This window comes from Gobius niger (assembly GCF_951799975.1).
Source record: "Gobius niger genome assembly, chromosome: 4".
NCBI lineage: Eukaryota > Metazoa > Chordata > Actinopteri > Gobiiformes > Gobiidae > Gobius > Gobius niger.
In genome coordinates, this window is record NC_136855.1 from 26,170,620 (window position 1) to 26,191,487 (window position 20,868).

Sequence of the window (20,868 nt, forward strand, 5' to 3'; positions counted from 1 at the left end):
TATGAACCGCTCTGTGAATTGGTAGATGACAAGACAAGATTGAGGATGAGCGGGGAATATGCTGATAATGTGAACACCAACACCCACCATGGTGGTGCTGGTCACACGCTGCCTGTCCCGGGGAGGCCTGCGCTGGCTGGGACGGAGACTCCAGCTCCTCCACAGTGGGAGGAGGGCTGGTGTTGAGTTGCCCCACAGGAGGGGGCCACGGGAGGTCCTTGATCACTTTAATCTCTACTGCAAGAGCCGCCCAGGCCACAAGACGAACACATGATGAAAGGGAGAGCAACAACGAAAAGAATCAAACGGTGGGAATACAAAATTGTAAGTAGTAGGTGATAGGGATATGAGAAAAATGAGAAAAATGAGAAAAAGAGAATGAAGAGAATGAAGAGAATGAAGAAAAGAGCGGAGATAAGTGAAAAACATTAGAATTTGCTTCAACAAACAAGTTTATTTTGTTATCGAAGCATCAGTGGCTGTGGACCAGAAAGGACTGAAATAGAAGTAAAGTTAGGTCTGCAGAGACTACAGGGCTGTGGTTTAATTAATGCATTTAATCCCTGTCCTGCCAACGGGCCAAGGCTCAGATCTATTGTAGATTTACAACCGCATTTACAAAACCACAACCCTTTGTGATATATCTTTCAGTCAGCCTCAAATCTGATACGCAGCAGGCTTTGGATGGAGGGCATCAAGACGTAAGAAGAAACACATTGTTCAGTTTAAGCACTTGTTTCAAGCAGCGATAAATGCAGCAAATACAATCTACAAAAGCACTTGAGCAGTGAGCAGTGCAAATGCTGTGTATAGAAGAACCACATAAAATGATATTAAGATAAATGGCAATGCAGAGAATATAGGAACAATACGTCAGGACTATCGGACACTCCCCAGGCTTTGTCCTGTAAATAATAGATGTCTCTTCCAGAAGTGCTTGTTTTACCCGTAAAGTAAGAAAACCACAGAGAAATGAACAGCTTTAGCCAAGGACAGGGATATGTAATGCAGAGTTGTTAACAGAAAAGTTGAATTTGTGAAAAAAAGTGGTACAACCACAATGGTAACAACTGGTGGTGGCATTAACTTGATCAGTTTTAAGCCTCTTGCAAACTGAGGAACATCTTGATTGAGCTTCACGGTGTTGATATGAAAAGTGGAGATTTTCCAGAAGAACAAATTCCATCATCAAATAGAAGAGGGTCATTCATGGTCTAATGGGAGACTGTCGGGTGGCAACATAGAAGGTTTGGAAAAAGAAAATGTGCAGCAACCTTAAAGTTGGTACAAAAGACACAAACTGAGGGATAGAGACACAAGGTCAGGAAGGCCTACAGCATCCTGTACTTTGAGGGTGAAGTATGTGCCTCTCCTCTGAGATTAAAAGCCTAATGCTTATTCCACATTGAAGATTAGCGAGTAATTGTTTGGGGGAGCGCTAGACAGCGTGCACTCTGCAGCCTCACAAGGAGAACAATGGGAAAGTGTGGTTCTGATTCACTTGGTTTCACTGCTGAATTACATGTTTCTAATGTGAAGGAAGCTATCATAGAATTGGTCAAGGACATTTCTCTTTGGCTATACAATAAACACAAGCCCTGGACAGCGGAAGGATGTCAACTTTCTTACGACAAATTTGCTGAAAAATGCAAGCTCCACCCACCTCCTTAAAACTGGTTTACACAACAAGACCCGAAAGCTTATCAGTGCTCTTCAGTCAGTCGTAGACATTTTGGGACTTATCACTGTGCCTTGGGAGAATGGCACTTTACAGGCTTAACAGCTCCTGCAGTTACAGTAGCACCACTCAGATCACATCTGATTATAAGCTCTGCGGGAGGCATGCCCAGCTCACTGCACTCAACAGGTTTGTGTTTCAGAGATACACCATTACGCTCAAGGTACTGAAAACATTACTAAACACCAGATTTACTGTCATTAAAACTGTACAAGTTTAGAGAAAGTAATAGATTTATGATTTATTTCACAGCCATGTTCTATGGGCACTTGAATAAAAGAAGACTATCCCTGCATTATCTTGGGCTTGACTCGTCTTTATGCTTCTAGGAGTGGATCTATTTTTAAAGCCAGGTATTTATTTACCCAGGCTTTTCATTAGCTCATGCCACTCCATCACAGTAAACACAGCCCTGCCATAAATCACATGCTCGGCAAGTTTCCACCAGCGACCATTTAATTTAGTTGAGCTTAATTTGGTCCGCTAATTGCATGCATATTCAAAAGCAGCTTTGCGATTGTTTATATCACAAATTATGGGCAGAGGTGCTAAGAACAGACAAGTGCTTTATTCAATTCAGTTGGGAAATTTTCTTGGGACTCAAGTTAATTGCTTCAGACTCTAGGATTGGACCAAACTCTTTTGCTTTTGGAGACTTGAGCATTCACTCCAACAGAAGAGTTTTTATAAGGGGTAGCCATTATGTAAGTCTATAGAAAGCAAAATGCCACTTCATAATTCCATGCATTTCATAGCTGTCGCATTATACGCTCCAGCTCTCTTCAAGCCCACAAAATAGAGTATGCAGATGAGATGACAGCTACGCCTTCAATAACAAAAGGAAGGTTAGTGACGGGTGGCCAGCGGTGGCTTCCAGAGGGGCTGCCGCTGGGCTCTGGGGATGGATTCTGTGTGGGAGCCTTGGAGCGCTGTTGTGCGGCCAATGTGCGTGAGAGCAGATAAGGCACATGCAGGGCTCGATGGACGATGGCAGGACACATTTGGGTCTCGAGAAAAAGCACTGTCAGAAGGTTATCAGCTGTGAGCAGCGGATGAGCCCAGAGGAGCAAGTGACGGCGCAGAACCACGGCTGAGGATAAACAGCTGCGTAGAAAATACAGCCTAATCTTAAAATAAAGCAACGTAAGAAAAGTGAGTATATTGGTACTTTGTATCCGAATAAAATAGTCACATTAAATAAGCCTTTTATCCACATTCTCGCAGATTGGAGCAAAAAATTATGTAAGATTGTAGAGTTATCACCAAACAGAGGCAATCATTTTCACAATAGGCAATTTCCCAGATTTCCCATGTGAGATCAATAAAACTCCTCATTCCAATACTAAATTTTGTGTTCTGTAAAATGTCCAGTTAACTGAGTAATTGAAGAAGAATGGGAAATGCTTGGTAAACTAGTTGCTGAGGGGCAATTGATCAGGGGAATACTGACTGCTTATCTCACTCTTGCTGTGACTAAACTTACTCTCCTGATGGCCGTCAGAGCTGTGTGCCATACAGTCATATCGGACAACCTCGTCTTTCTCCCATGTGCATGTTCGCGCCTTAAGTCGACCAAATCTAAATGCATCCTCTTCATTCTCCACCTCTGACGACATCAATCAACTATCAGGGGCTACGTCGCTGTCGGGAGGACATGGCTGGGGGCATTCAGGATGACTGATTAACCCAGGCACAAGTACACAGCTCCCCAGCAGCCTAACAAGGAAGGGCATTTACATTCCATTGCATATGTGTCAGGAGATAGCCCCGTGGTGAATAATAACAGTGATGTGAGAGGTGAACATGCAGCCACTGATAGGAAAGTGCAGCAGCATGGAGCATTACTCTGGTCTCTAACCTTATCGTTAATGAAGACAAAGAGGCTTTTATGCAGATTGCATTATTACCGGGGCACAGGCAGCACTTGCTATTTATATCACATAGCTTTGCCACACTTTCTCTACACATTACAAAGCTCAGCCATACGTTTTCATGAGCAACTAATAGTTTGTTTGTTTCCAACTGGGATGGTATTTTCAGAATAAATTGGTAATCCCTCAATTCAGAACAAATAGGTCATTATGATTGTGTTCCCCGCCTTTAGCCGTCGAGACTGGATTTTTGTAAATGCCACTTCCAAGCATAAAGTGTAAATCCAGCATTCACCACTGAGCTAAAAATACACTAACTACATAATGCAATCAGAATATAAAAAATAACATCACAAAACCAATTTGTTCATATTGACCAAAGAAAGGTCAATATGAACAAAGTACTGCAGACACATCGCTTCTTGGATTACAGCACCTCAAGAGCAAACATTTGCAGATGTCTCCTGTGCTGACTTACAGCTCCTCCCCGACCTTTGGATGCCAGTTTAAAATTTCATCACCTTCAAACAACTCTCAACCGCAGCCTGTGTGGGACATGTGATACCAAAGAATGTAGGTTTAATGGATATAGACGAGGAACTAAATTCTACAGAGTGGCAGAGCCAAGTGTGACTGCAGAACATACAGTGAAGCAGATGTTGATGTAAGCCGCCTAAAGTTGAGCCGGTAAGTATGACATATCTGCTCAGATATGTCTCTGTCTGCAGCCCTTACAAAGTGGTTCATAAGTGGAGCCACCATCAATTATTGACGGTTGTAGTGTGATGTCAGTGGTTATAGCCTTACATCACCACCGACTTATTCTACATGCAAGTGTGTGTTGGATCAGACTACATTGTAGCAACGTTGCATTAGTCATTAGTCATTAATTTTTCCCTTTCCCAATGTAGATCAGGAATACTCCACAAGAGCTGCAGCTTTTGAGGACTGAGCTAGCCAATGCAGAGCAATATGTGCATTCAACAAGTTTTTAAGTTTTTAACACATCAATTTTGATTTCAAGTTTAACTGTTTGGTTAATATGCCCTTTCCAATAATAGGTGTAAGGAACAGGAGTGTCTGGCCTGGTTAAGTCCCCTGAATTTCGGCGGGTAAACTGAAAATGTGTTTGATCATACAAAGGTATTGGGTACCAATGGTCGATTCTGCGGGCAAGACTAAAACCGAACCAGTTTTAGTGGTCATAATATTGTGTCTCATAGGTACAAAGTGTGAGAGGAATGTATGTACAGCTCTGAATGGTGCATGTTTCTCCCAACCTCCTATCCTGCTACAATAACAAAACCAATAAAAGCACTCGTCCCTCTCTACTTTCTTGAAAGACAACAATGAAGCAAAATGGAAGACGAAATGATCTCCAAAAGGCGTGAAGGTAGAAATGAGACGTCTTCCAGAACCAAGAGATTTCTGGGCTGTCTGTCATACACTGCTCTTTGGAGGACCATCTGCAGATCTTCAATGATGCTTAGGTCAGAAGACAGTGAAGGCCATGGCAAAACCTTAAGACTGCACAAATTGATGACATCTGGCGTGGACTAGATATGTGGATACAATCATTACCCATTTGTAGAAGCCATTTGCTTTTTAACTTCAGCTTTTTCACATATGGTGATACACTTCTCTACATAATTTGCTGGAATTTAATTGATTGAGCAAAAGGGGGAATATCTGATTGGTCAGTTTATCCCATTCGGAGATCAAGTCATCTTCCCCTTGCTTCACTGCTCACATCAACAAAAATGTGTATCTAGGGTGTCTATACTTTTGCACCCCACTGTATATATTAATGTGTTCCAATTACTGGGAAGCACTTCAGTTTACAAAGATGGCCAACAGACCTCTGAACAAACTTCTGAGAGTCGCTTGACAAAAAGATAATGAGGAAGAGATGCAAAGTGATTAGGAATGCACCAGCCCCGGCATAAAATGTGACTTGATGAGGACTTGTTAGTGCTCATATGTAAACAAGAAGCATCGCCGGGAATATTACAATAAGGAAATAACACTGCAGGCAAACACAATGTATTGCTGTAGGTAATGTGGAAAAGAAAAATTGATAGAAATTCATATGATGTTTTGCCACTTTGTAAAAGATTCAGCAAAAGTTAAAGTTTGAGCGGAATGAGCTTCGATTTCTTTGTTCTTAGCCGGCTGTAGTTTGGTATGCAGCTCACTCAGAGCGGAGAATACACTTGCTTTGTTTTTGTGATGCTGAATCTTGATTATTCCGCATTCAGATTAGATGAGAAAACATATAAGCAAATTCACTCTTCAGAAATAGAGAAAAACAAAGCACTACATGTTTGCTTTCATCAAACTGCAAAAGTTTTTTTTTTTAAACAATCGGAAAAGTGAGATTAAGAGCAGAGTGATAAACAGCAGAGGCCCTGTGGTGGTACCTGAGATGGCTTTTGAGGTGCAGTCCGTTCTTCTGTGGGGACCTGATCCAGTGCCACAAACTGAGCCCTCGTAGCTAATGCAGTCATAACAAAGCAGAGCTGTTCAAGAATAAAAAAACAACAATAAAGATAGAGGGCCGATGTAGAATAGACTGATCAACGTTTCAGTGGAAGGCTTATCCATTTTTTTCCTTTTTTTTTTAAACTAAAACCTATCTGGGAACAGCCCTGATGATTGTTATGGCTGCATATTTAGGGCCTAATGTAGCATCATGCACCTGCAAAACCAACCATGCACCCTGAAGGTAGCAGCTGGATCAGAACAGACTGGACACCTGCAAAAGAATGTAGCCAGTTTCGCAACAGAGGAAGAAAAGCAGAGTGTTAGTCGCACAAGAAACAGGCACAAAACCCTCGCCAGAAGCCATAATCGCATTTATTAAAGCTGGAAAAACAGACACCGAGTTAGTTAGGGAGAAGAGCGAAGATATCAGGTTTAATTGTGTTAAAGCAAGAAATCAAAATAGAGCAGCCCTGTCTCAGAGGCAGACATCCCTAAAGTAGACCAGATTACATTAGGAGATTCCCAGTCTCAGCCACAGACACCAATGCACAATACACAACTGCAGTAAATCAATAGCTCAGTAAGACTTACAAGTAATTATTTTAAATTAATATTATACATGGCACAATATTAATGGCCTGAAGCTAAAAATTATTCAATAAAACAAACACATACAACCTCGAGAGATAAAATAATGAGGTAGTTTAATAGTAACTCCCTAAACTTAAGAACATACCTGCAAAGGCTTTGGAAATCCTCTCCTTCTTCCACTCCCACGGCTGGTCGTACTCCTCGGGCGGCCGCTCATCGTCCTGGGGCAGACGGCTCTCTCGAGGGCAGAGTAGCCGTTCCGGATCAGAGTCGCCTCCGTTCTCCGCTGGCTCATACGGGGTGTCGTACAGAGGGAGCTGCCTCACAGGGCCATCTTTAGGCGCTCGCCCACCCGACCGAATTTCTACAAAAGAAGGATAAAAGGATTGGTTGGTATGAAGTAACTACAAGATGACCATCAGTAAAACACATTGTATGAGAAATTAGCCTCTAGATTGAAATGAGCAGATGACGAAAGAATCTTCCAACTAAAACTGCTAGAAGTAGCATCTCTCCTCTTGTTTCCCTGTAGGTATGCAGGGCCTGACTTTCAATGAAGCATCACACCCTTGAGAACTCCTCTACTCCAGCCTCCCGCCTCTTCCTCTCTTCCTCAATCTTCCTCCACTTGTATCAAGTTGTTAACAGCCTTCACCCCTTCCTCCTGGGCCACATGAAGCTGTTAGCGGCTAGCGTTGCCATAGACTAATGCGAAGTGAAGAGAATGAAATATTATGCCACGCTACTGCATAATTGCCTCTTAGCCCAGGGGAGCTCTTGCGGAAAAATGAGCAATGCATAGTACCAAATCGAGCTAGTGTTGGCTGAGGTGGCTGTTAGAGAGGTGGAGTGAGGTGACACAGCTGCATATCACAGAATCAACGGTTGATCCTGTATTAGACAAACTTTGGATATATCTTGACATATCATAGTCTGCTATGGTGCAGCTGGACCTTAATGTTAATGAAAAGCACGCACGGCAACATGCAACTGTTGAGAACAAATATAAGATGTTTGTCACAATCTTTTTTTTTTTAACTTTTATTTAGTATTGTGTCAGTTAAAGTCCATTCTGTTCACACACGAAAAATGAAACTGATTTGATTTGATATACTGCAGCCACCACTGGCCAAACCACCTTCCAAAAGCCACTCTGGATCAGGCCCTCGAACTCAAGAACCCTAGCAAAGACAGCAAGAACAGAGAAAACAGAGACAAAATAAACAGAAAAAGAAAAAGGAAGACAAAACAACATATCACCACGTAATAACATACAAAACATTGAAAAAAAAATCTTCGATTCTTTTCCATGTATCGCGATTAATTTCACATTTGAGGTCTCTCTGCCATATTCATCTCAAACCATCATTTAGACTCCCAGCATTTATAATATGGTGAGTGGAATAATATTTAACCCCTCTTTTTGTTTCCCACAATTTTGTTACACAATTTTTTATTTGCATATTTCTCCAAGCGTCCTTGCATGTTAGATTAAACATGTTTGTCGTAATCTTCAAGCCCAAAATAGTGTCTCATTCATTTGCTCTGCATAGTCGTTCTTGTATCCGGCTTGGCTCATGCTGAGGCATGCTCAGGGAGCTGGGAGGGGACAAATGTGTGCAGGCAAATTACAGCAACTGGCACAGCAGTGGGCTGCATGCTCATAATGCAGTTGCAGTCCATCTACGGTCAATGACCTGTAACATTTGTTGAGGGTCAAAGGTCAGACGCCACACCCAGCCTCGAAGTACACCCCCCCTCTATGCAACGGATGTTAAACTTCCTGTCCAGATGCTGCACTTCCTCTTCATCACTTGTCCCTCAATAACTCGTACCGTTCTGGAAATTCAGAAACAGCGGGATCCAAACAAATACTTTCAATTCAGAATAAACAATAATTAACAATAACTGAGAAGCTAATATAGCGTTAAATTACTAAATCATGAAACTCATATTGACAAATCTGTGCAGCAAAAACGGAATATAGTTTCAAACTTAGACTTGTTATTGTGCATCTGACTTGGTTTGTGAAGCAGAAGAATAGAATTGCAGGTAGAGTGCTTAATCCTTGCCATAAATCCAGCGAGGATCCTGTTCACTTAGAGAATCCTCTGGGCATATTATCATGGCAATGCATGGGCAGCCCCAGAGCTCTGGATTAAATCACAAAACATTAACTGCATCCAACCTGGCAGCCACATCCTGCAGCTCGTAAACAACCAGCGTGCTCCTCACATCCTCTACATTTTTTACTGACATACACACATGTTTGTTCGAAGGCGATGCCTTAGCTTAACGTACAATGCTTGCAAGAAGAAGAAAAAAATCCATTTGTGTCTATATGTGCCCCTTTGGTTGACTGCCATCCACCTACAACTCCTGAGCCAGACCAATTCAATACGGTAAACAGCCCCGGGACATGAAGATTGTAAGATCTCTAGCGCTCAAGTGAAGGATTAAGCGCAATTGACTTTCGACCTGAGGAAAACAATAGGCAGAAGAAACGTGGGCTTGGAGGATTTGCACGGCCCACCTGAGGTATTAGAGGCGCCCGGACGTCGCACACTTATTAACATTTCACTTTAAATGTTAACAAGGTGAATTGGCAAAGTGTTTCAATCTCTGAAGCTCGTTGCTGAACAGACAATAATAATAAACAGCTCCTTGTACAAGTGAAATGCCACAGATGAATACTAAACGCCACTTTATTCCATGCACTTCACCTGCATTGTTTAGCAGCCATAATTCACAACACTGAAGACAACAAGAGGGCATTTGCGAAGGATTGCTTTCATTTTGATTGTACAGATCTTTGAAGAACAGACGGGATGAGAGCACCTGCAGCAGTGAGGGGATTCGAGTGCCGCCAGGGGCCACCCGGAGGTGCCGTGTGTCAGTCCACAGAAGCCGGAGACAAATCAGTACCGTTTCCATGTGAAGCGCGCTCGGATTGGTCTGCGCAGTGAATGAAGCCCGAGACAGTCATCAAGCACCAGCCGTTCCCAGCAGACTTTTGGTACAATGGTTATTATAAAAAGACAAAACAATTCTGTCAGCCTCGCGCTCACGTCTTGCCCTGATTTCATTTGCATGTCTCTGTAGTGTTTTCAAGAACAAAAGCAGCATAAAACAAAGGAGAGATTAGCATGCGAGAGAATTTTATTTTTCACCAATTCTCGACATGATCTATGCTTTAGTCCGGGGGGGGGGGGGCTTCGGCAGAGATTGTTCTGCTCTGTCGCCATCATTCTCTTACAGTCACAGAATCATCATCAATCATTCGTTCTGCATTTTCTCTTCACTTTCACAGTGTCAAGTGCTTTTAATGAATACAAGTTAAACTATTATGCTGCTAATTACCACGTCTAGCTAATAGGGCTGCTGCTGCTACTATCTAACTTGCATAAAGACGTATTTCCAAACTGGAGCACACTGAATCTCCGAAGAGACAGACTAAAGGGAGGTGCAAAATCAAGACAAAGCCAGACTAAACAATTAATATTGGAGGCTGGGGATGTATTGTGACAGTGAGTGGTTTGTTGAAGGGAGGACAGGCGTCACAGGCAACAGGGGGATGATGCAAGTTTAGTCACACCAACAAAAGAGACCAAATGAGAGATTTAAGGACACTACTTCTAAAAATAAACACAGTGTGCCGCCCCCCCCCCCCCCCCCCCCATCTCCACAGGTATTGCAGACAAAGAACTTATGAGGTCCTGTGATGACGTGTGCCCGAGCAATTACCAAAAATAGTCTCTGAATTTTCATATCTGTAGTGTAGCTGTTGGCACTTCTTCCAAAAGTCCATAAATAAATTGTAAAAGTGATTTGCTTCTAAAAAATGACAGCATTTTATAAAAAAAGGGATTACACATGAAAACATCATCTATAATCACCTAATTATATGGTTTAGCAGTTTAAAAATGACTGGAAAAACACATTGCAGTGACTTGGTGGCAGACAAAAAAAACAAACACATACAAATGACTAAATTAGTGGGGAACAGAACTTGGTAAGCCATAACCTGGATGATGTAAGGACACTAAGTAACTGTGTGTCAGCTCCAGTATGTAAATGCTTATCCAGAGCAGGGCAACCCGGGGACAGGGCCATTGATCGTCTGTGGGGAGCCTTTGCAATTACACCTCGTCAGGACTAAGGTGAAAGCCCATTATTAGAAGATGGATTGAGACGGCGGGCTGGAAAAGTGCCTCCGTCCACCTACATGAATCACACAACTAACCTTGCAGCTATATGTCGAGCCGCTCGGAAATGCACAAACAAAAAGATGTGCGCGACAGACTCTATTAGTCTTTTTTTTTTGGGGGGGGGGGGGGGGGGGGGGAGTACATATTTCATTTGGACGATGGTCAAACAGGCACAAAAGTCCTTGAGAGAAGAGGAGGACTTAATGTAATGCGGTGACGGGATGCTTGGCTGCTACTCCATGGCATGGGGGTTCCAGAGCTTGTGGGAGAGCAGCTATTTTTCTGCTTCGGAGCGGCTTTGTGACTATTGTTCCTTTGGCTGCGATAAGGCTGGCTGTGGATTAGAGGAAGGGTGCATCCAGAGTTCACTAGCGAGCGGTTGGGTAGGGGAAGATGCTGCAGCGAAAGGATTGGTTCTGGGATGTCACAAAAAAAAAAGAAAAAAAGCGGAAGAGTCGTTGGCAGAGTGATGTCTAATCTGTCTGTGTGGTCTTCAAGGAGGTAGGACAACATGATGATGGATAGGCGCTCCCTGCCCTCGTCCCAATGGGGGTCAATAGCCCATTTATAGAGATTGGCCTCCAGCAACTCACACCGTCGAGCTTCTACAGACCTCAACCTCCTTCAGATTCCCCCGGGGGACGACAACGTGAGCGTCTAAACGGCTTTGGAGAATAACAGGATGACATGGAGTGGAGAGTTTAGAAGTGTTTATCACAAATGAGGAGCAGACGACATCCAACAGACATGGGTCACGCAACGGTCACGGATCAACTACTTCTTCTTTAGCATATCACTGACTGGAGCGAATTGGTGTCAGGAGCTGAGTAGGAAATGGAGTTGAGCATATGGCAAACATGTAGAACGTCATCCCCTTAGGCTTGAATCTCACATGTCATATATAGGTGACCATACAGAAAACAATGTCTTCTTCTGAGCATTTAAAAAAAAAAATCTCTATTAAAAGATAAGTGCTAAATAAGTGCTAAATACAATGTTTTGTTTTATCACTTCCACACAGGGAGCGTATGACAGTCAGGGTACGGTCTTTGAAGCGCCTCATTAGTGAAGATGGATGCGCGCTGAAGCCAACTTTATTCCTAACGTACAAAGCATGGTGGAAACAAAAGACGGCAGCAATTTTCGGTCCAGACGTTGAACAAGACGTGAACTGTGGATGACCCCCACTTCCACAGCCATTCTCAACGCTAAGAGGATGCTTTAAGCTTTTAAAAACGCAGCATTACGGCCTCTATGCGACTTCCTTAAACTTCAAAGTCAAGGGTAATTATGAAGCATATCAGGCATAAAATGAGGATGGAGCTGCGGCAAATTAGAAATTATTGTGTAAGCTGTTCAGCGGGGGAGCATAAATATTCATTATGTCAAAGAAAGAGCAGAGGCATCTTCAGGCTAAAAGGGAAAAAAATGATGCAGGGATGTTTAGTATTGATTTGCTCTCTTCATCAGCGACGGCCGTTTCTGCTGGAGTGGCCTTGTGACCCGTTTACCAATACTCCCAGTCTGCGTGGCGTTGAAGTCCCCTGGGAAACACGCTTTTGGCTTCCAGTAGAGCAAATAGTTACACAGCGGTGACCTCGGCTGTAGGTGTGCGGCTGCGACCTTCGGGAGAGTGCCTGACAACGCAGAGTGTGTGTAAATACAGTAAGGGTGGATTAGCGCGTTAAGCTGCTAACACCGTTTACACCAGTGGGCGACATCCGAACCCTGTCACCTCCTGAAGAGACAATCAACACTACATGACCACCGCAGGATTAAACACTGGCAATTTGTCAAGGGAGTGGATGTAGACTTTTGTTTGTAGATTTTCTGAGGAATGTCATGCATAACTGAGGCATGATGTTATTTATATCAGGCAAGTTATGATCATTTCTAATGGTGATCTTCGCCGTAGCAAAGTTCTGCCATAAACCATATTAAAAATGAGCGGTTTAGTAGTAGAATCAGGCTCAGAATTAGATGTAAAAAAATCCCTCTGAAAAAAAAAAACTAAATCGATAGAGAGATATTGAATCAGTGCAATGCTATTGTGAAAATTAGGCACCAATCTTGTGTTTCAGAACGCAGACTATAGCGTAACATTTCGCACTGAGTAGGAGCGTACTTTGTGATCTTACAGCTCCAGGCTTAACGCATTTAAGTGGGAAGTATGTTGGGTGTGAGAAAACGTTTTTCCTCTAACCAGACCCAGCAGGAGAGAGAGGGGTTGTGGGGAGTGAAAATGTGCATTTGTTATGTTTCGCGTTTACAGGTCAGTCCGCGCCACAGCGGACCGGCATGCTACATCTCTTTCTCTCAGGGCACGAACATTGTTTAGCTCCTGATGAGGTTAAAGTTTTTAGTTTGACCTGTGAGAGCCTGTAATGCTTAAGGAAGAACACAAGGCAGTGTGATGTAAACGAGAAAATGAATGTCAGCGGTGCTCCCATCAGAGCAGTCACCTAATCTTGCGACAGCATAACGCATGTGGCGAAGACGCATAGCGCAATAGCTCCGTCATTCGGAAAATCTCAATTCACTAGAAGCCAGGCACCCCGTGCACCAGGCACAAGATCTGGCCCTTGGTATCTTTTTGTTTCCAGGTGAAGGTTTATATGTTGAGAGCAATTTGGCACAAAACCTGAAAATGTTTTGCTTGTTGTGTCTCCCCTTAAAAAGAATGAAAAATGCTTTAATATTGTTTGTTCAGATTTTATTTCATGGAGATCTGGCAAAACGCCTCAGTGCGAAGAGCTTTTGCATCACTTGTCTAAACACTATCTGCTCACTCCGGCCTCCGTCTGGCTGTGTAATGGATCCAGTGTGAAGGAGTGCTTAGAGTGTGTGGTGTTCGTCCCCTTCAACTTCCATTAGATCAGACATAGAGAGGAACATAGTCAGACCAAGAGAACATTTTCTTGCCTTATTCAGTCTGACAGTGCAGATAGAGCAGTGCAGCAAACCAAGAAATAGAAGACTGGATTCACTACTACAATAGGTGCCATAACCACAGCTCTTACATAATACATTTGACGTGTCTCACCCACACCGAGTCATCAGACTGACTCACACTCATTAAATCATAATAGCATTATTTTATCTTACCAACGAATGTATACGTGTTGTACAGCAGGATGTAGGCTGCTATGAATGTCATTATGAAAACAAGAACTACAATAGATCAATGCCATCTAGAAAGGAGTGTCCCAAAAACAAAATCAAAAGTAGCACAGTTACCGCTTCTTGGCAATGGCCCTCATTTGTCCTGTGACAATAAACCTGTCATGAATATTGCATCAGCGGTGCAACATTGTTCCCATTTAATCTCTTCTGTTGTCATATTGTTATGTGATTGCATTGTCTTCCCTTGCTATCGAATGGATCTCATAATCCCTCTGACTGATGTGTCACACAGTAACCCAATCTGGACTCCCATCTCTTGCTGCCATTAAAATCAATATTTGACAATGGCACAGCTGCAGGGTGAGGCATCTTTACAACACATACATTGGAAAATAGTACTTGACAATTCACGGGGAGAGCTCTCATATCAATACAGCTCTGCATCGTCCCCTGAGGAGTAAACAATAGGAAACGGCAAATGCCATCCCTTTTGAAATAAAGACAAACAAGGTTCAACTCGAGACAATTGTTCTGTGTCAAATCATGGCAAAGCAAAACATTAAATTGAATAAAAAAGTGACCAAACGTGCATTTAGCTTGTCTCCAAATAAACTTCTTAATTCATGGGCTCTCCTCACCCTCCGTGGCTGTCCCGTAAAGGCGGTCTCATTTTGTTTAATGAGTGAAACCCACACAAACTCCAGACTGAACAGCAAATGCAAATGGACCCCGGGAGTGTGCAGTGGAAAATGAGCTCTTGTAAACAAAAGTGATTACCCCCCCCCCCAAAAAAAAAAAAACGTGCTGCAGCGTGAACCTTGACTAAGATAGTGCAGGATAATGAGAAAATCCTTCAAGCCTTTCAGTCGACTCAATATACCGCACTATCAGCAGCAAAGAGAGATGGTGTTAAAGATAGCCTTGGATTGTCCACGTTGTCTTCTAATATCCCACAAAAAATGTAATTATAAACTGAAATATTGCTTGAATATTTCATTTCTGCACATAGTTTACATAATTCAAAATGCTCTCGCTTTTTTCCTTCCTCTTTCTTATTTTGGATGGATATTAAACACACAAGTACAAGAAGGGAGTGCTGGGTTGAGAGCGGCCGTTGTTATGATGCAGAGTGATAATAGTGCGTACGAGTTTGCGCTGCAAGTCAGCTGTGGGCACCGTGCCTCACAGTTGGCTGGGCCCCAGGCATGTGGCTGCAGCGTGCCACGTGGGCTCCTCCAGAAGCAATAGTCGCCTGGGAACCTCGGCCAAGCATCCGTCAGCACACCACTGACTTTTATAGCCCCGAGTACCAAGAAAAAACACCACTAATGAAACTACAGCCATGAGAATGCGCTGGCGACGCTGTGTTTTGGAGAGGACACTGTCACACTGTCCCAGAATTGCCGTTATGGACTGACTGGAAATGGGGCTCAGGGGTTGGATGACAATGTCCTTCATAAAATCTATGTTTCGTAGCTAAACCAGAGCAACTTGCGACTCAGAAGCCAGTGGCAATCCCATAAAAAAACACTCACACCAATAAAGAGCCATGATGCGGCATGAGCAACACTTCCATCACCCGATTCCTGGATCATCAAATGTGGTGTTGCAGCAGCAGCGTGATGATAACAGGGGGAATATATTCCATGTATCTGCCAAAATCTCACTTTTACATATTCATTTGTTTGGATTGGCTTTAATGACAGCATGAAAAATTCAAGGAGTCGAAATGCAATTTTAACAGACAAATGACATTTTTATCGCAGCTGAGACATACAGTGGGGTGAGGCGCCAGGGCAGCTGGTGAACACTGATGCCCAACTCACTTTCATTTTCTCATTGCATCTGCTGTTTGCCTTCGATTGTGAACAGTAATCATCCTGTGAGCCGCTCATCTCGCTCCTGAAATCTTCCATATCACAGAGGCAGGTCACCTGGACCACGGTTTAACAGTTATTCTAATTTAAAGTCCAGCCCGAGTTTGGCGTATATCATCTCCCGCTTTAAGTCGAAGCTGTTGGTGATTATAATTACTCCCATCAAAACGTAAAACACACATGTCACACACAAACTAATGACACATTGTAAAGCAGAACCCTCCATTAAAAGGTCTAAAATACCATGTCAGGGCCACAGAGGGCTGCTGCATGTGTGCTGTGAACACTGCTCAAATGAAAAGCCCTGAATTCTGCTCCTTCTTTAACTCTGTGGCCTGTACCATAAAACTCAGCTGGGGAAGAAAGTGACAACTAAAGTATGTGCATAGTTTGTTCTGGCACAATGAGAATAGGACTCGATGTACACATGTTCATTACCTTCAGTCAGAAACCCCCTCCCCCGGCTGTGTGCACTGTGCCAAGGGTACTGCTGACAAGACCAGTCAAGCTCAGAGCTAAGAACACATTCCTGCACCTGCTGCCTTCTCTCCGCCGCGGCTCAACCACTCTCCTCTGGATTCCACTCTGGTGAGGTGGCTGCAGCTCGCTGTTCAACACTCATAATCTCTGAGCTATGCACAGTTGTGCTCTAACCTCTGACAAGAGCAATTCTCTCAGTTTTTGTCAATGAATAAAACATTTTTCACACTGAGGAGGAGTCTCCAAGGAACTGACAGGAAATTAGTCAGAAGAAGAAAGTTTAGTGCCAACCCCTGAAGAGAAAGAGAAAGTGGTGATTTATGCTGAGCGTTAAGGCGGTGTGTAAACTGTCTATACGCTCCATGTGTGAAATGTGAGACTGACAGTGAGCTGACAAACACGAAAGCACACAGTTCCAGGACTATATCCGACAGAAGAGAGAGCATATGGCAGCTCCGATGGGTGTGCGTGGGGTTGAAAGACAGAAAAGTCTGACTTTTGCACTTCCTGCTGAGACATAGGAAGCTACAAAGATCCTGTCAGGAAAAGGAGGGTCCGTGCTCTTACTCAGTGTCTCCAGAAATCCCTGTCATGGCTTTCTTCAGCAGAAAAATGTGCTGCGAATGCCAAAAAGACACTATAAGTGCTTCTTGGTGTGTGCCAAGAGGTGTGCGCTCTTTAGTCAAAATTACAAGGTCAGAGAAAATATAACGCCGTAAGCGCCTTATCACCATGCTCAGTATGTCCTGACATTTTCCACTGCTGTTGTGTAAATTCTTGTGGACACGCTGAGGAGGATGTGGCACCAGCAAACACATTCTCCAATGGCTAAATGATGGCTGACCTTTCCACAGGCAGAGAACAGGCGCGAGAGGACAGGACCATGTGGCAGATGAGGCTGACAAATATGCAGCACTGGAAGGAACCATGAATAAAAGCGTGGACGGATGAAATGGATGACACGCTCACGGTGGATTATTCCATCATGCCATGTCCCCCCCCCCTTTGAAAGCGGTGAATTTCAATGGCTGTCGGTTTGAGTTAAGCATTAATATCACTCATTAGACATTCAGGGTCTGTTTGAACACTGCACCACTAATCTGGAGCCTCCCTGCTCTCTGTCCCGATACACTTACAAAGCAATGGCGGACAATTCAATTAAAGAAGAGGCATTTGATCACCACTAGGGCTCACGAGTCATGTCCTAAGAGCCTAATGTATCAACATCAAGGTCTATTGTACGTCAGTGGCAGATGGAGAGTCTCGAGTGTTTTCTGGAAGGTTGGCACATGGATTTCCCGAACCGAGAGTGCTACAGCTAGATTAGCAGACAGTGTACATCTGCTTTAAAAGCCCAGCAAAAACATTCATACCATGATTCTCCTAAACAAACAAACCTTATTTCCATTTTAGCACAGTTTTATAGTGCATGGAAAGTCCACACTTCACTATGATTGACTAAATCCACACGTCACTCACTCAAAGCATAGCGGAGGCCGACGTACAGCTGGAGTGGTGGGCGAAAAGCTGAAGAGTCTGTGTTTGAGCAAAAGCATAAAAAAGCGATATGACCATTTCTCCACTGTCAAATTGTCACCAGGTAAGATCATTACCATTTGATTTTATATTCTCATATTGGCCAACCCAAAGAAAAGAGTCTACCGTGTTATGATGTTAAAATGAGCCATTTGTGGAATTGCTCGTCAGACCACTTGTCATAGTGAAATGTCGCTTTTTGGGGTGAACACGGCAGATGAAATCAATCTAACAAGTCCATCTGCGGAGTTCAGTCAAAATGATAGCGGAGAAATATTCCACAGCTATAATGTGTGGAACATAGTGCCTCTCTTAAGGCTTGTTTGCGCTCACGGACATTGCCAAATGGATAGAAAAATTTAGTACAAGTTGACAGTGACAAAATGCAATGAAAGCAGTGAATGGAAAATTGAGATGCCAGGAAGTGAGCAACTGCCATGTTGCCAGCTGACCCACAGTTGGCTGGTCTGGTGCTCTGAACAGTGCCCAGGCGCAGAGGGGAATCCTGGGTAATGTGTCTGCTTGTTTGAGTAGGCCACCATCTGCCACACAGTGAGACGCCCCGCTCCCTTACACCAGCCTTCACGTTGGACGAAAAATGCTAAACATATGGGGCCAAAAATAATGTAGCCCAAGTTCCTCTAAGGGCACAAGAATTACACGACAAGACTTTATCTTTAGGGTGAAGGAATGGGCATCCAATTTTCCCCAGAACCTGAGGGACAAATCTGTGGAATTAGGTTGCCTGCCTTAGGTTACCATAGTGTCAGTGTGATGATTTCATTACAAGGACTTGTCTAAATTGGCAACAGAGGAACTTGGTGACACAGTAATTCTCCCTGTGCAGGGTTTGCAGGTTTTCTCCATGTTAACCCAAATGCACAATAGTCTAAAATTACTACAACTTTAAAGTCCCTGTACAGTAGTCACTTTACTAAACCATTGAGCACTTTAAAAGATATATTTCACAAATAGATAGTGCTGTACAAAGCTTATCTTTCCAATATACTACTGATTTTACACTTGGCTGCAGTGGCAATTAAAAGTGTACAGTATAGGCAGTTGTGTGGGAGCCATCTGATGCAAGTGACAATTATACTGATATATTCCACTGGCACACATAGCATAAGCAGCAGTTCAGCATATACCGCTCCAGATATGGTCTTTAGCGTCTCTCGTATTAGTGTCACCTTCAGACTTGCCTGGCACAAGCAAAGCAGTCCCCGCTCTCCCTCTCTGTACATCAAAAGGCTGTTTGAATTATTTGATGGAGCAAACGAGCGCTTGTATAGCGTGCATATATCTCCATATAAGCACTATAGAACCAAATTAGTGGAGCGTAACATGCCTCACACAAGGATGCAAGGATGATATTTACTGAAAAAGGGAAGTGCATATGGATAACAGAGGAAACTAAATGTCAAGGAAAACTCATCTTTGGCAGGTCCACCATCCACCTGTCCCAATGATTACTTCATCCGTCTTGTTCGGAAATATACGCCTCCAGACATATGGTTTTCAAATGACCTTTAAAATATGGTATTACTGACATGACCCCGTGGGACGGAAGCCCAGATACGATAGAGTACTTGTATTAAAAGCATTTGTTTGTTATATCGGCTAATAAAGATATGCAGAGGTATACACTTGCTATAAATGTATAAAGAATTCACAGTCTGGAAAATCGTGTGACATCTTTACTTATTCGCTGATCTCCATAGACCTTTCGAAAAAAGAAAAAAAAATCTTACGGGTTTAAAAGAATAGCAGCTAATGAGCTACTGTATGTGGTACTCATGGACATAACACATTTCAAGCCTTTAAAAAAAAGGTTATAAAAAGAATTTCACCGTATTTTCCAGCATTAGGTATTTTCTTTTGTGTAAAACATAGGACTGATGGTCAGTGGTTAGCACATAGCTGATTGATTAGCTTCCGTTGTAGTTTTTAAACTCTAGAAGCTGCACTAGCTGAATTTCTTCAACCTTGGAAGTCATAGGTAGTATAGTAAAATCTCTCAGCTGTTGCCTAAACTTGTTTCTAGCTCTCTCATACCCTCCAGAGTAAACTAGAAGCTCACAGTGAGACACAGTTGAGATGTAACAGGGCAGACAGTCTGTGCTAACACTGTGCTAATTTAGGAAAATGGGCTATATATTGACACACAACAGAGCACATGGTCTGTTTTTCTCTCTCAAATGGTGTGTTTCCGATGAAGATCTATGTGTCAAAAGGAGTTTACTCTGCTACACGAAAAATGTGATTGCCACAGCTTTCATACTTGAATTTTTTGAAAGTCTACGGATGGCATCTGGAGGAGCCTCTATAATAATAATACTAGTAAAGTATTGGAATACACCATGTGCATGACAGATCTCTCCTTTGCCTTTAGGGGGCACAAGAACAGTCTCAGAGTCCATTCCGATAGAGCATTTGTGACACCTGCTTTTTGGAAATGCTAAATGGACAAAAGTAAGGTGTACAATAGAAAATGAAGCTTAATTGGAGAGACATGAGTAGCAGAGTATCACAGGTTTGTTTAAATCTGTAATTTGAAGACAAATTAGCGCTGATTTCTAAGTGGCTGTTGTGAGAAGAAGACTGGGCCGAGTTTATTACAGGTGCAGCTGGAGCATCTGCAGACACACTCAGAATGCTGAACGGGTGCAAATTGCTGTAATGAAGCCATTTCATTATGGCGATGAGCAGTGCTGAATAAACAGGAACAACAAAGTGGAGAGCCTCATACAGCCATCTGTGGAAGTGTTCTGGCAACGCGCCTCTGTGTTTACAACACTGATAAATGCAGTGGGACACAAGACAACTTCAAGCCCCAACACAATCCGGCTACCAAAAAAACAAGGACGGACGGATCAAAACAGCAATACTGGACACAATATGAACTTGGTGCCATCTTCAGTCTTCCGAACACATTTGTCATCCATGTAAGATGGAGATTC

The 20,868-nt window shown here is 43.1% G+C and overlaps 1 protein-coding gene across 3 annotated transcripts in view; it reads right to left on the reverse strand.

The window, feature by feature from the left end:
• Nucleotides 1–20,868, reverse strand: part of shf (Src homology 2 domain containing F) — a 57,728-nt gene that overhangs the window by 9,088 nt on the left and 27,772 nt on the right. Inside the window, exons 3-4 of one of the 3 annotated variants that reach the window (XM_079554968.1) lie at nucleotides 6,830–7,048; nucleotides 88–234 (exon numbers count right to left, since the gene is read on the reverse strand). In XM_079554968.1, coding sequence (XP_079411094.1) covers nucleotides 88–234; nucleotides 6,830–7,048 — 366 coding nt within the window. Of the gene's footprint in view, nucleotides 1–87; nucleotides 238–6,829; nucleotides 7,049–20,868 lie in introns of all 3 variants that reach the window. The other 2 variants (XM_079554967.1, XM_079554969.1) reach the window with 2 other exon arrangements.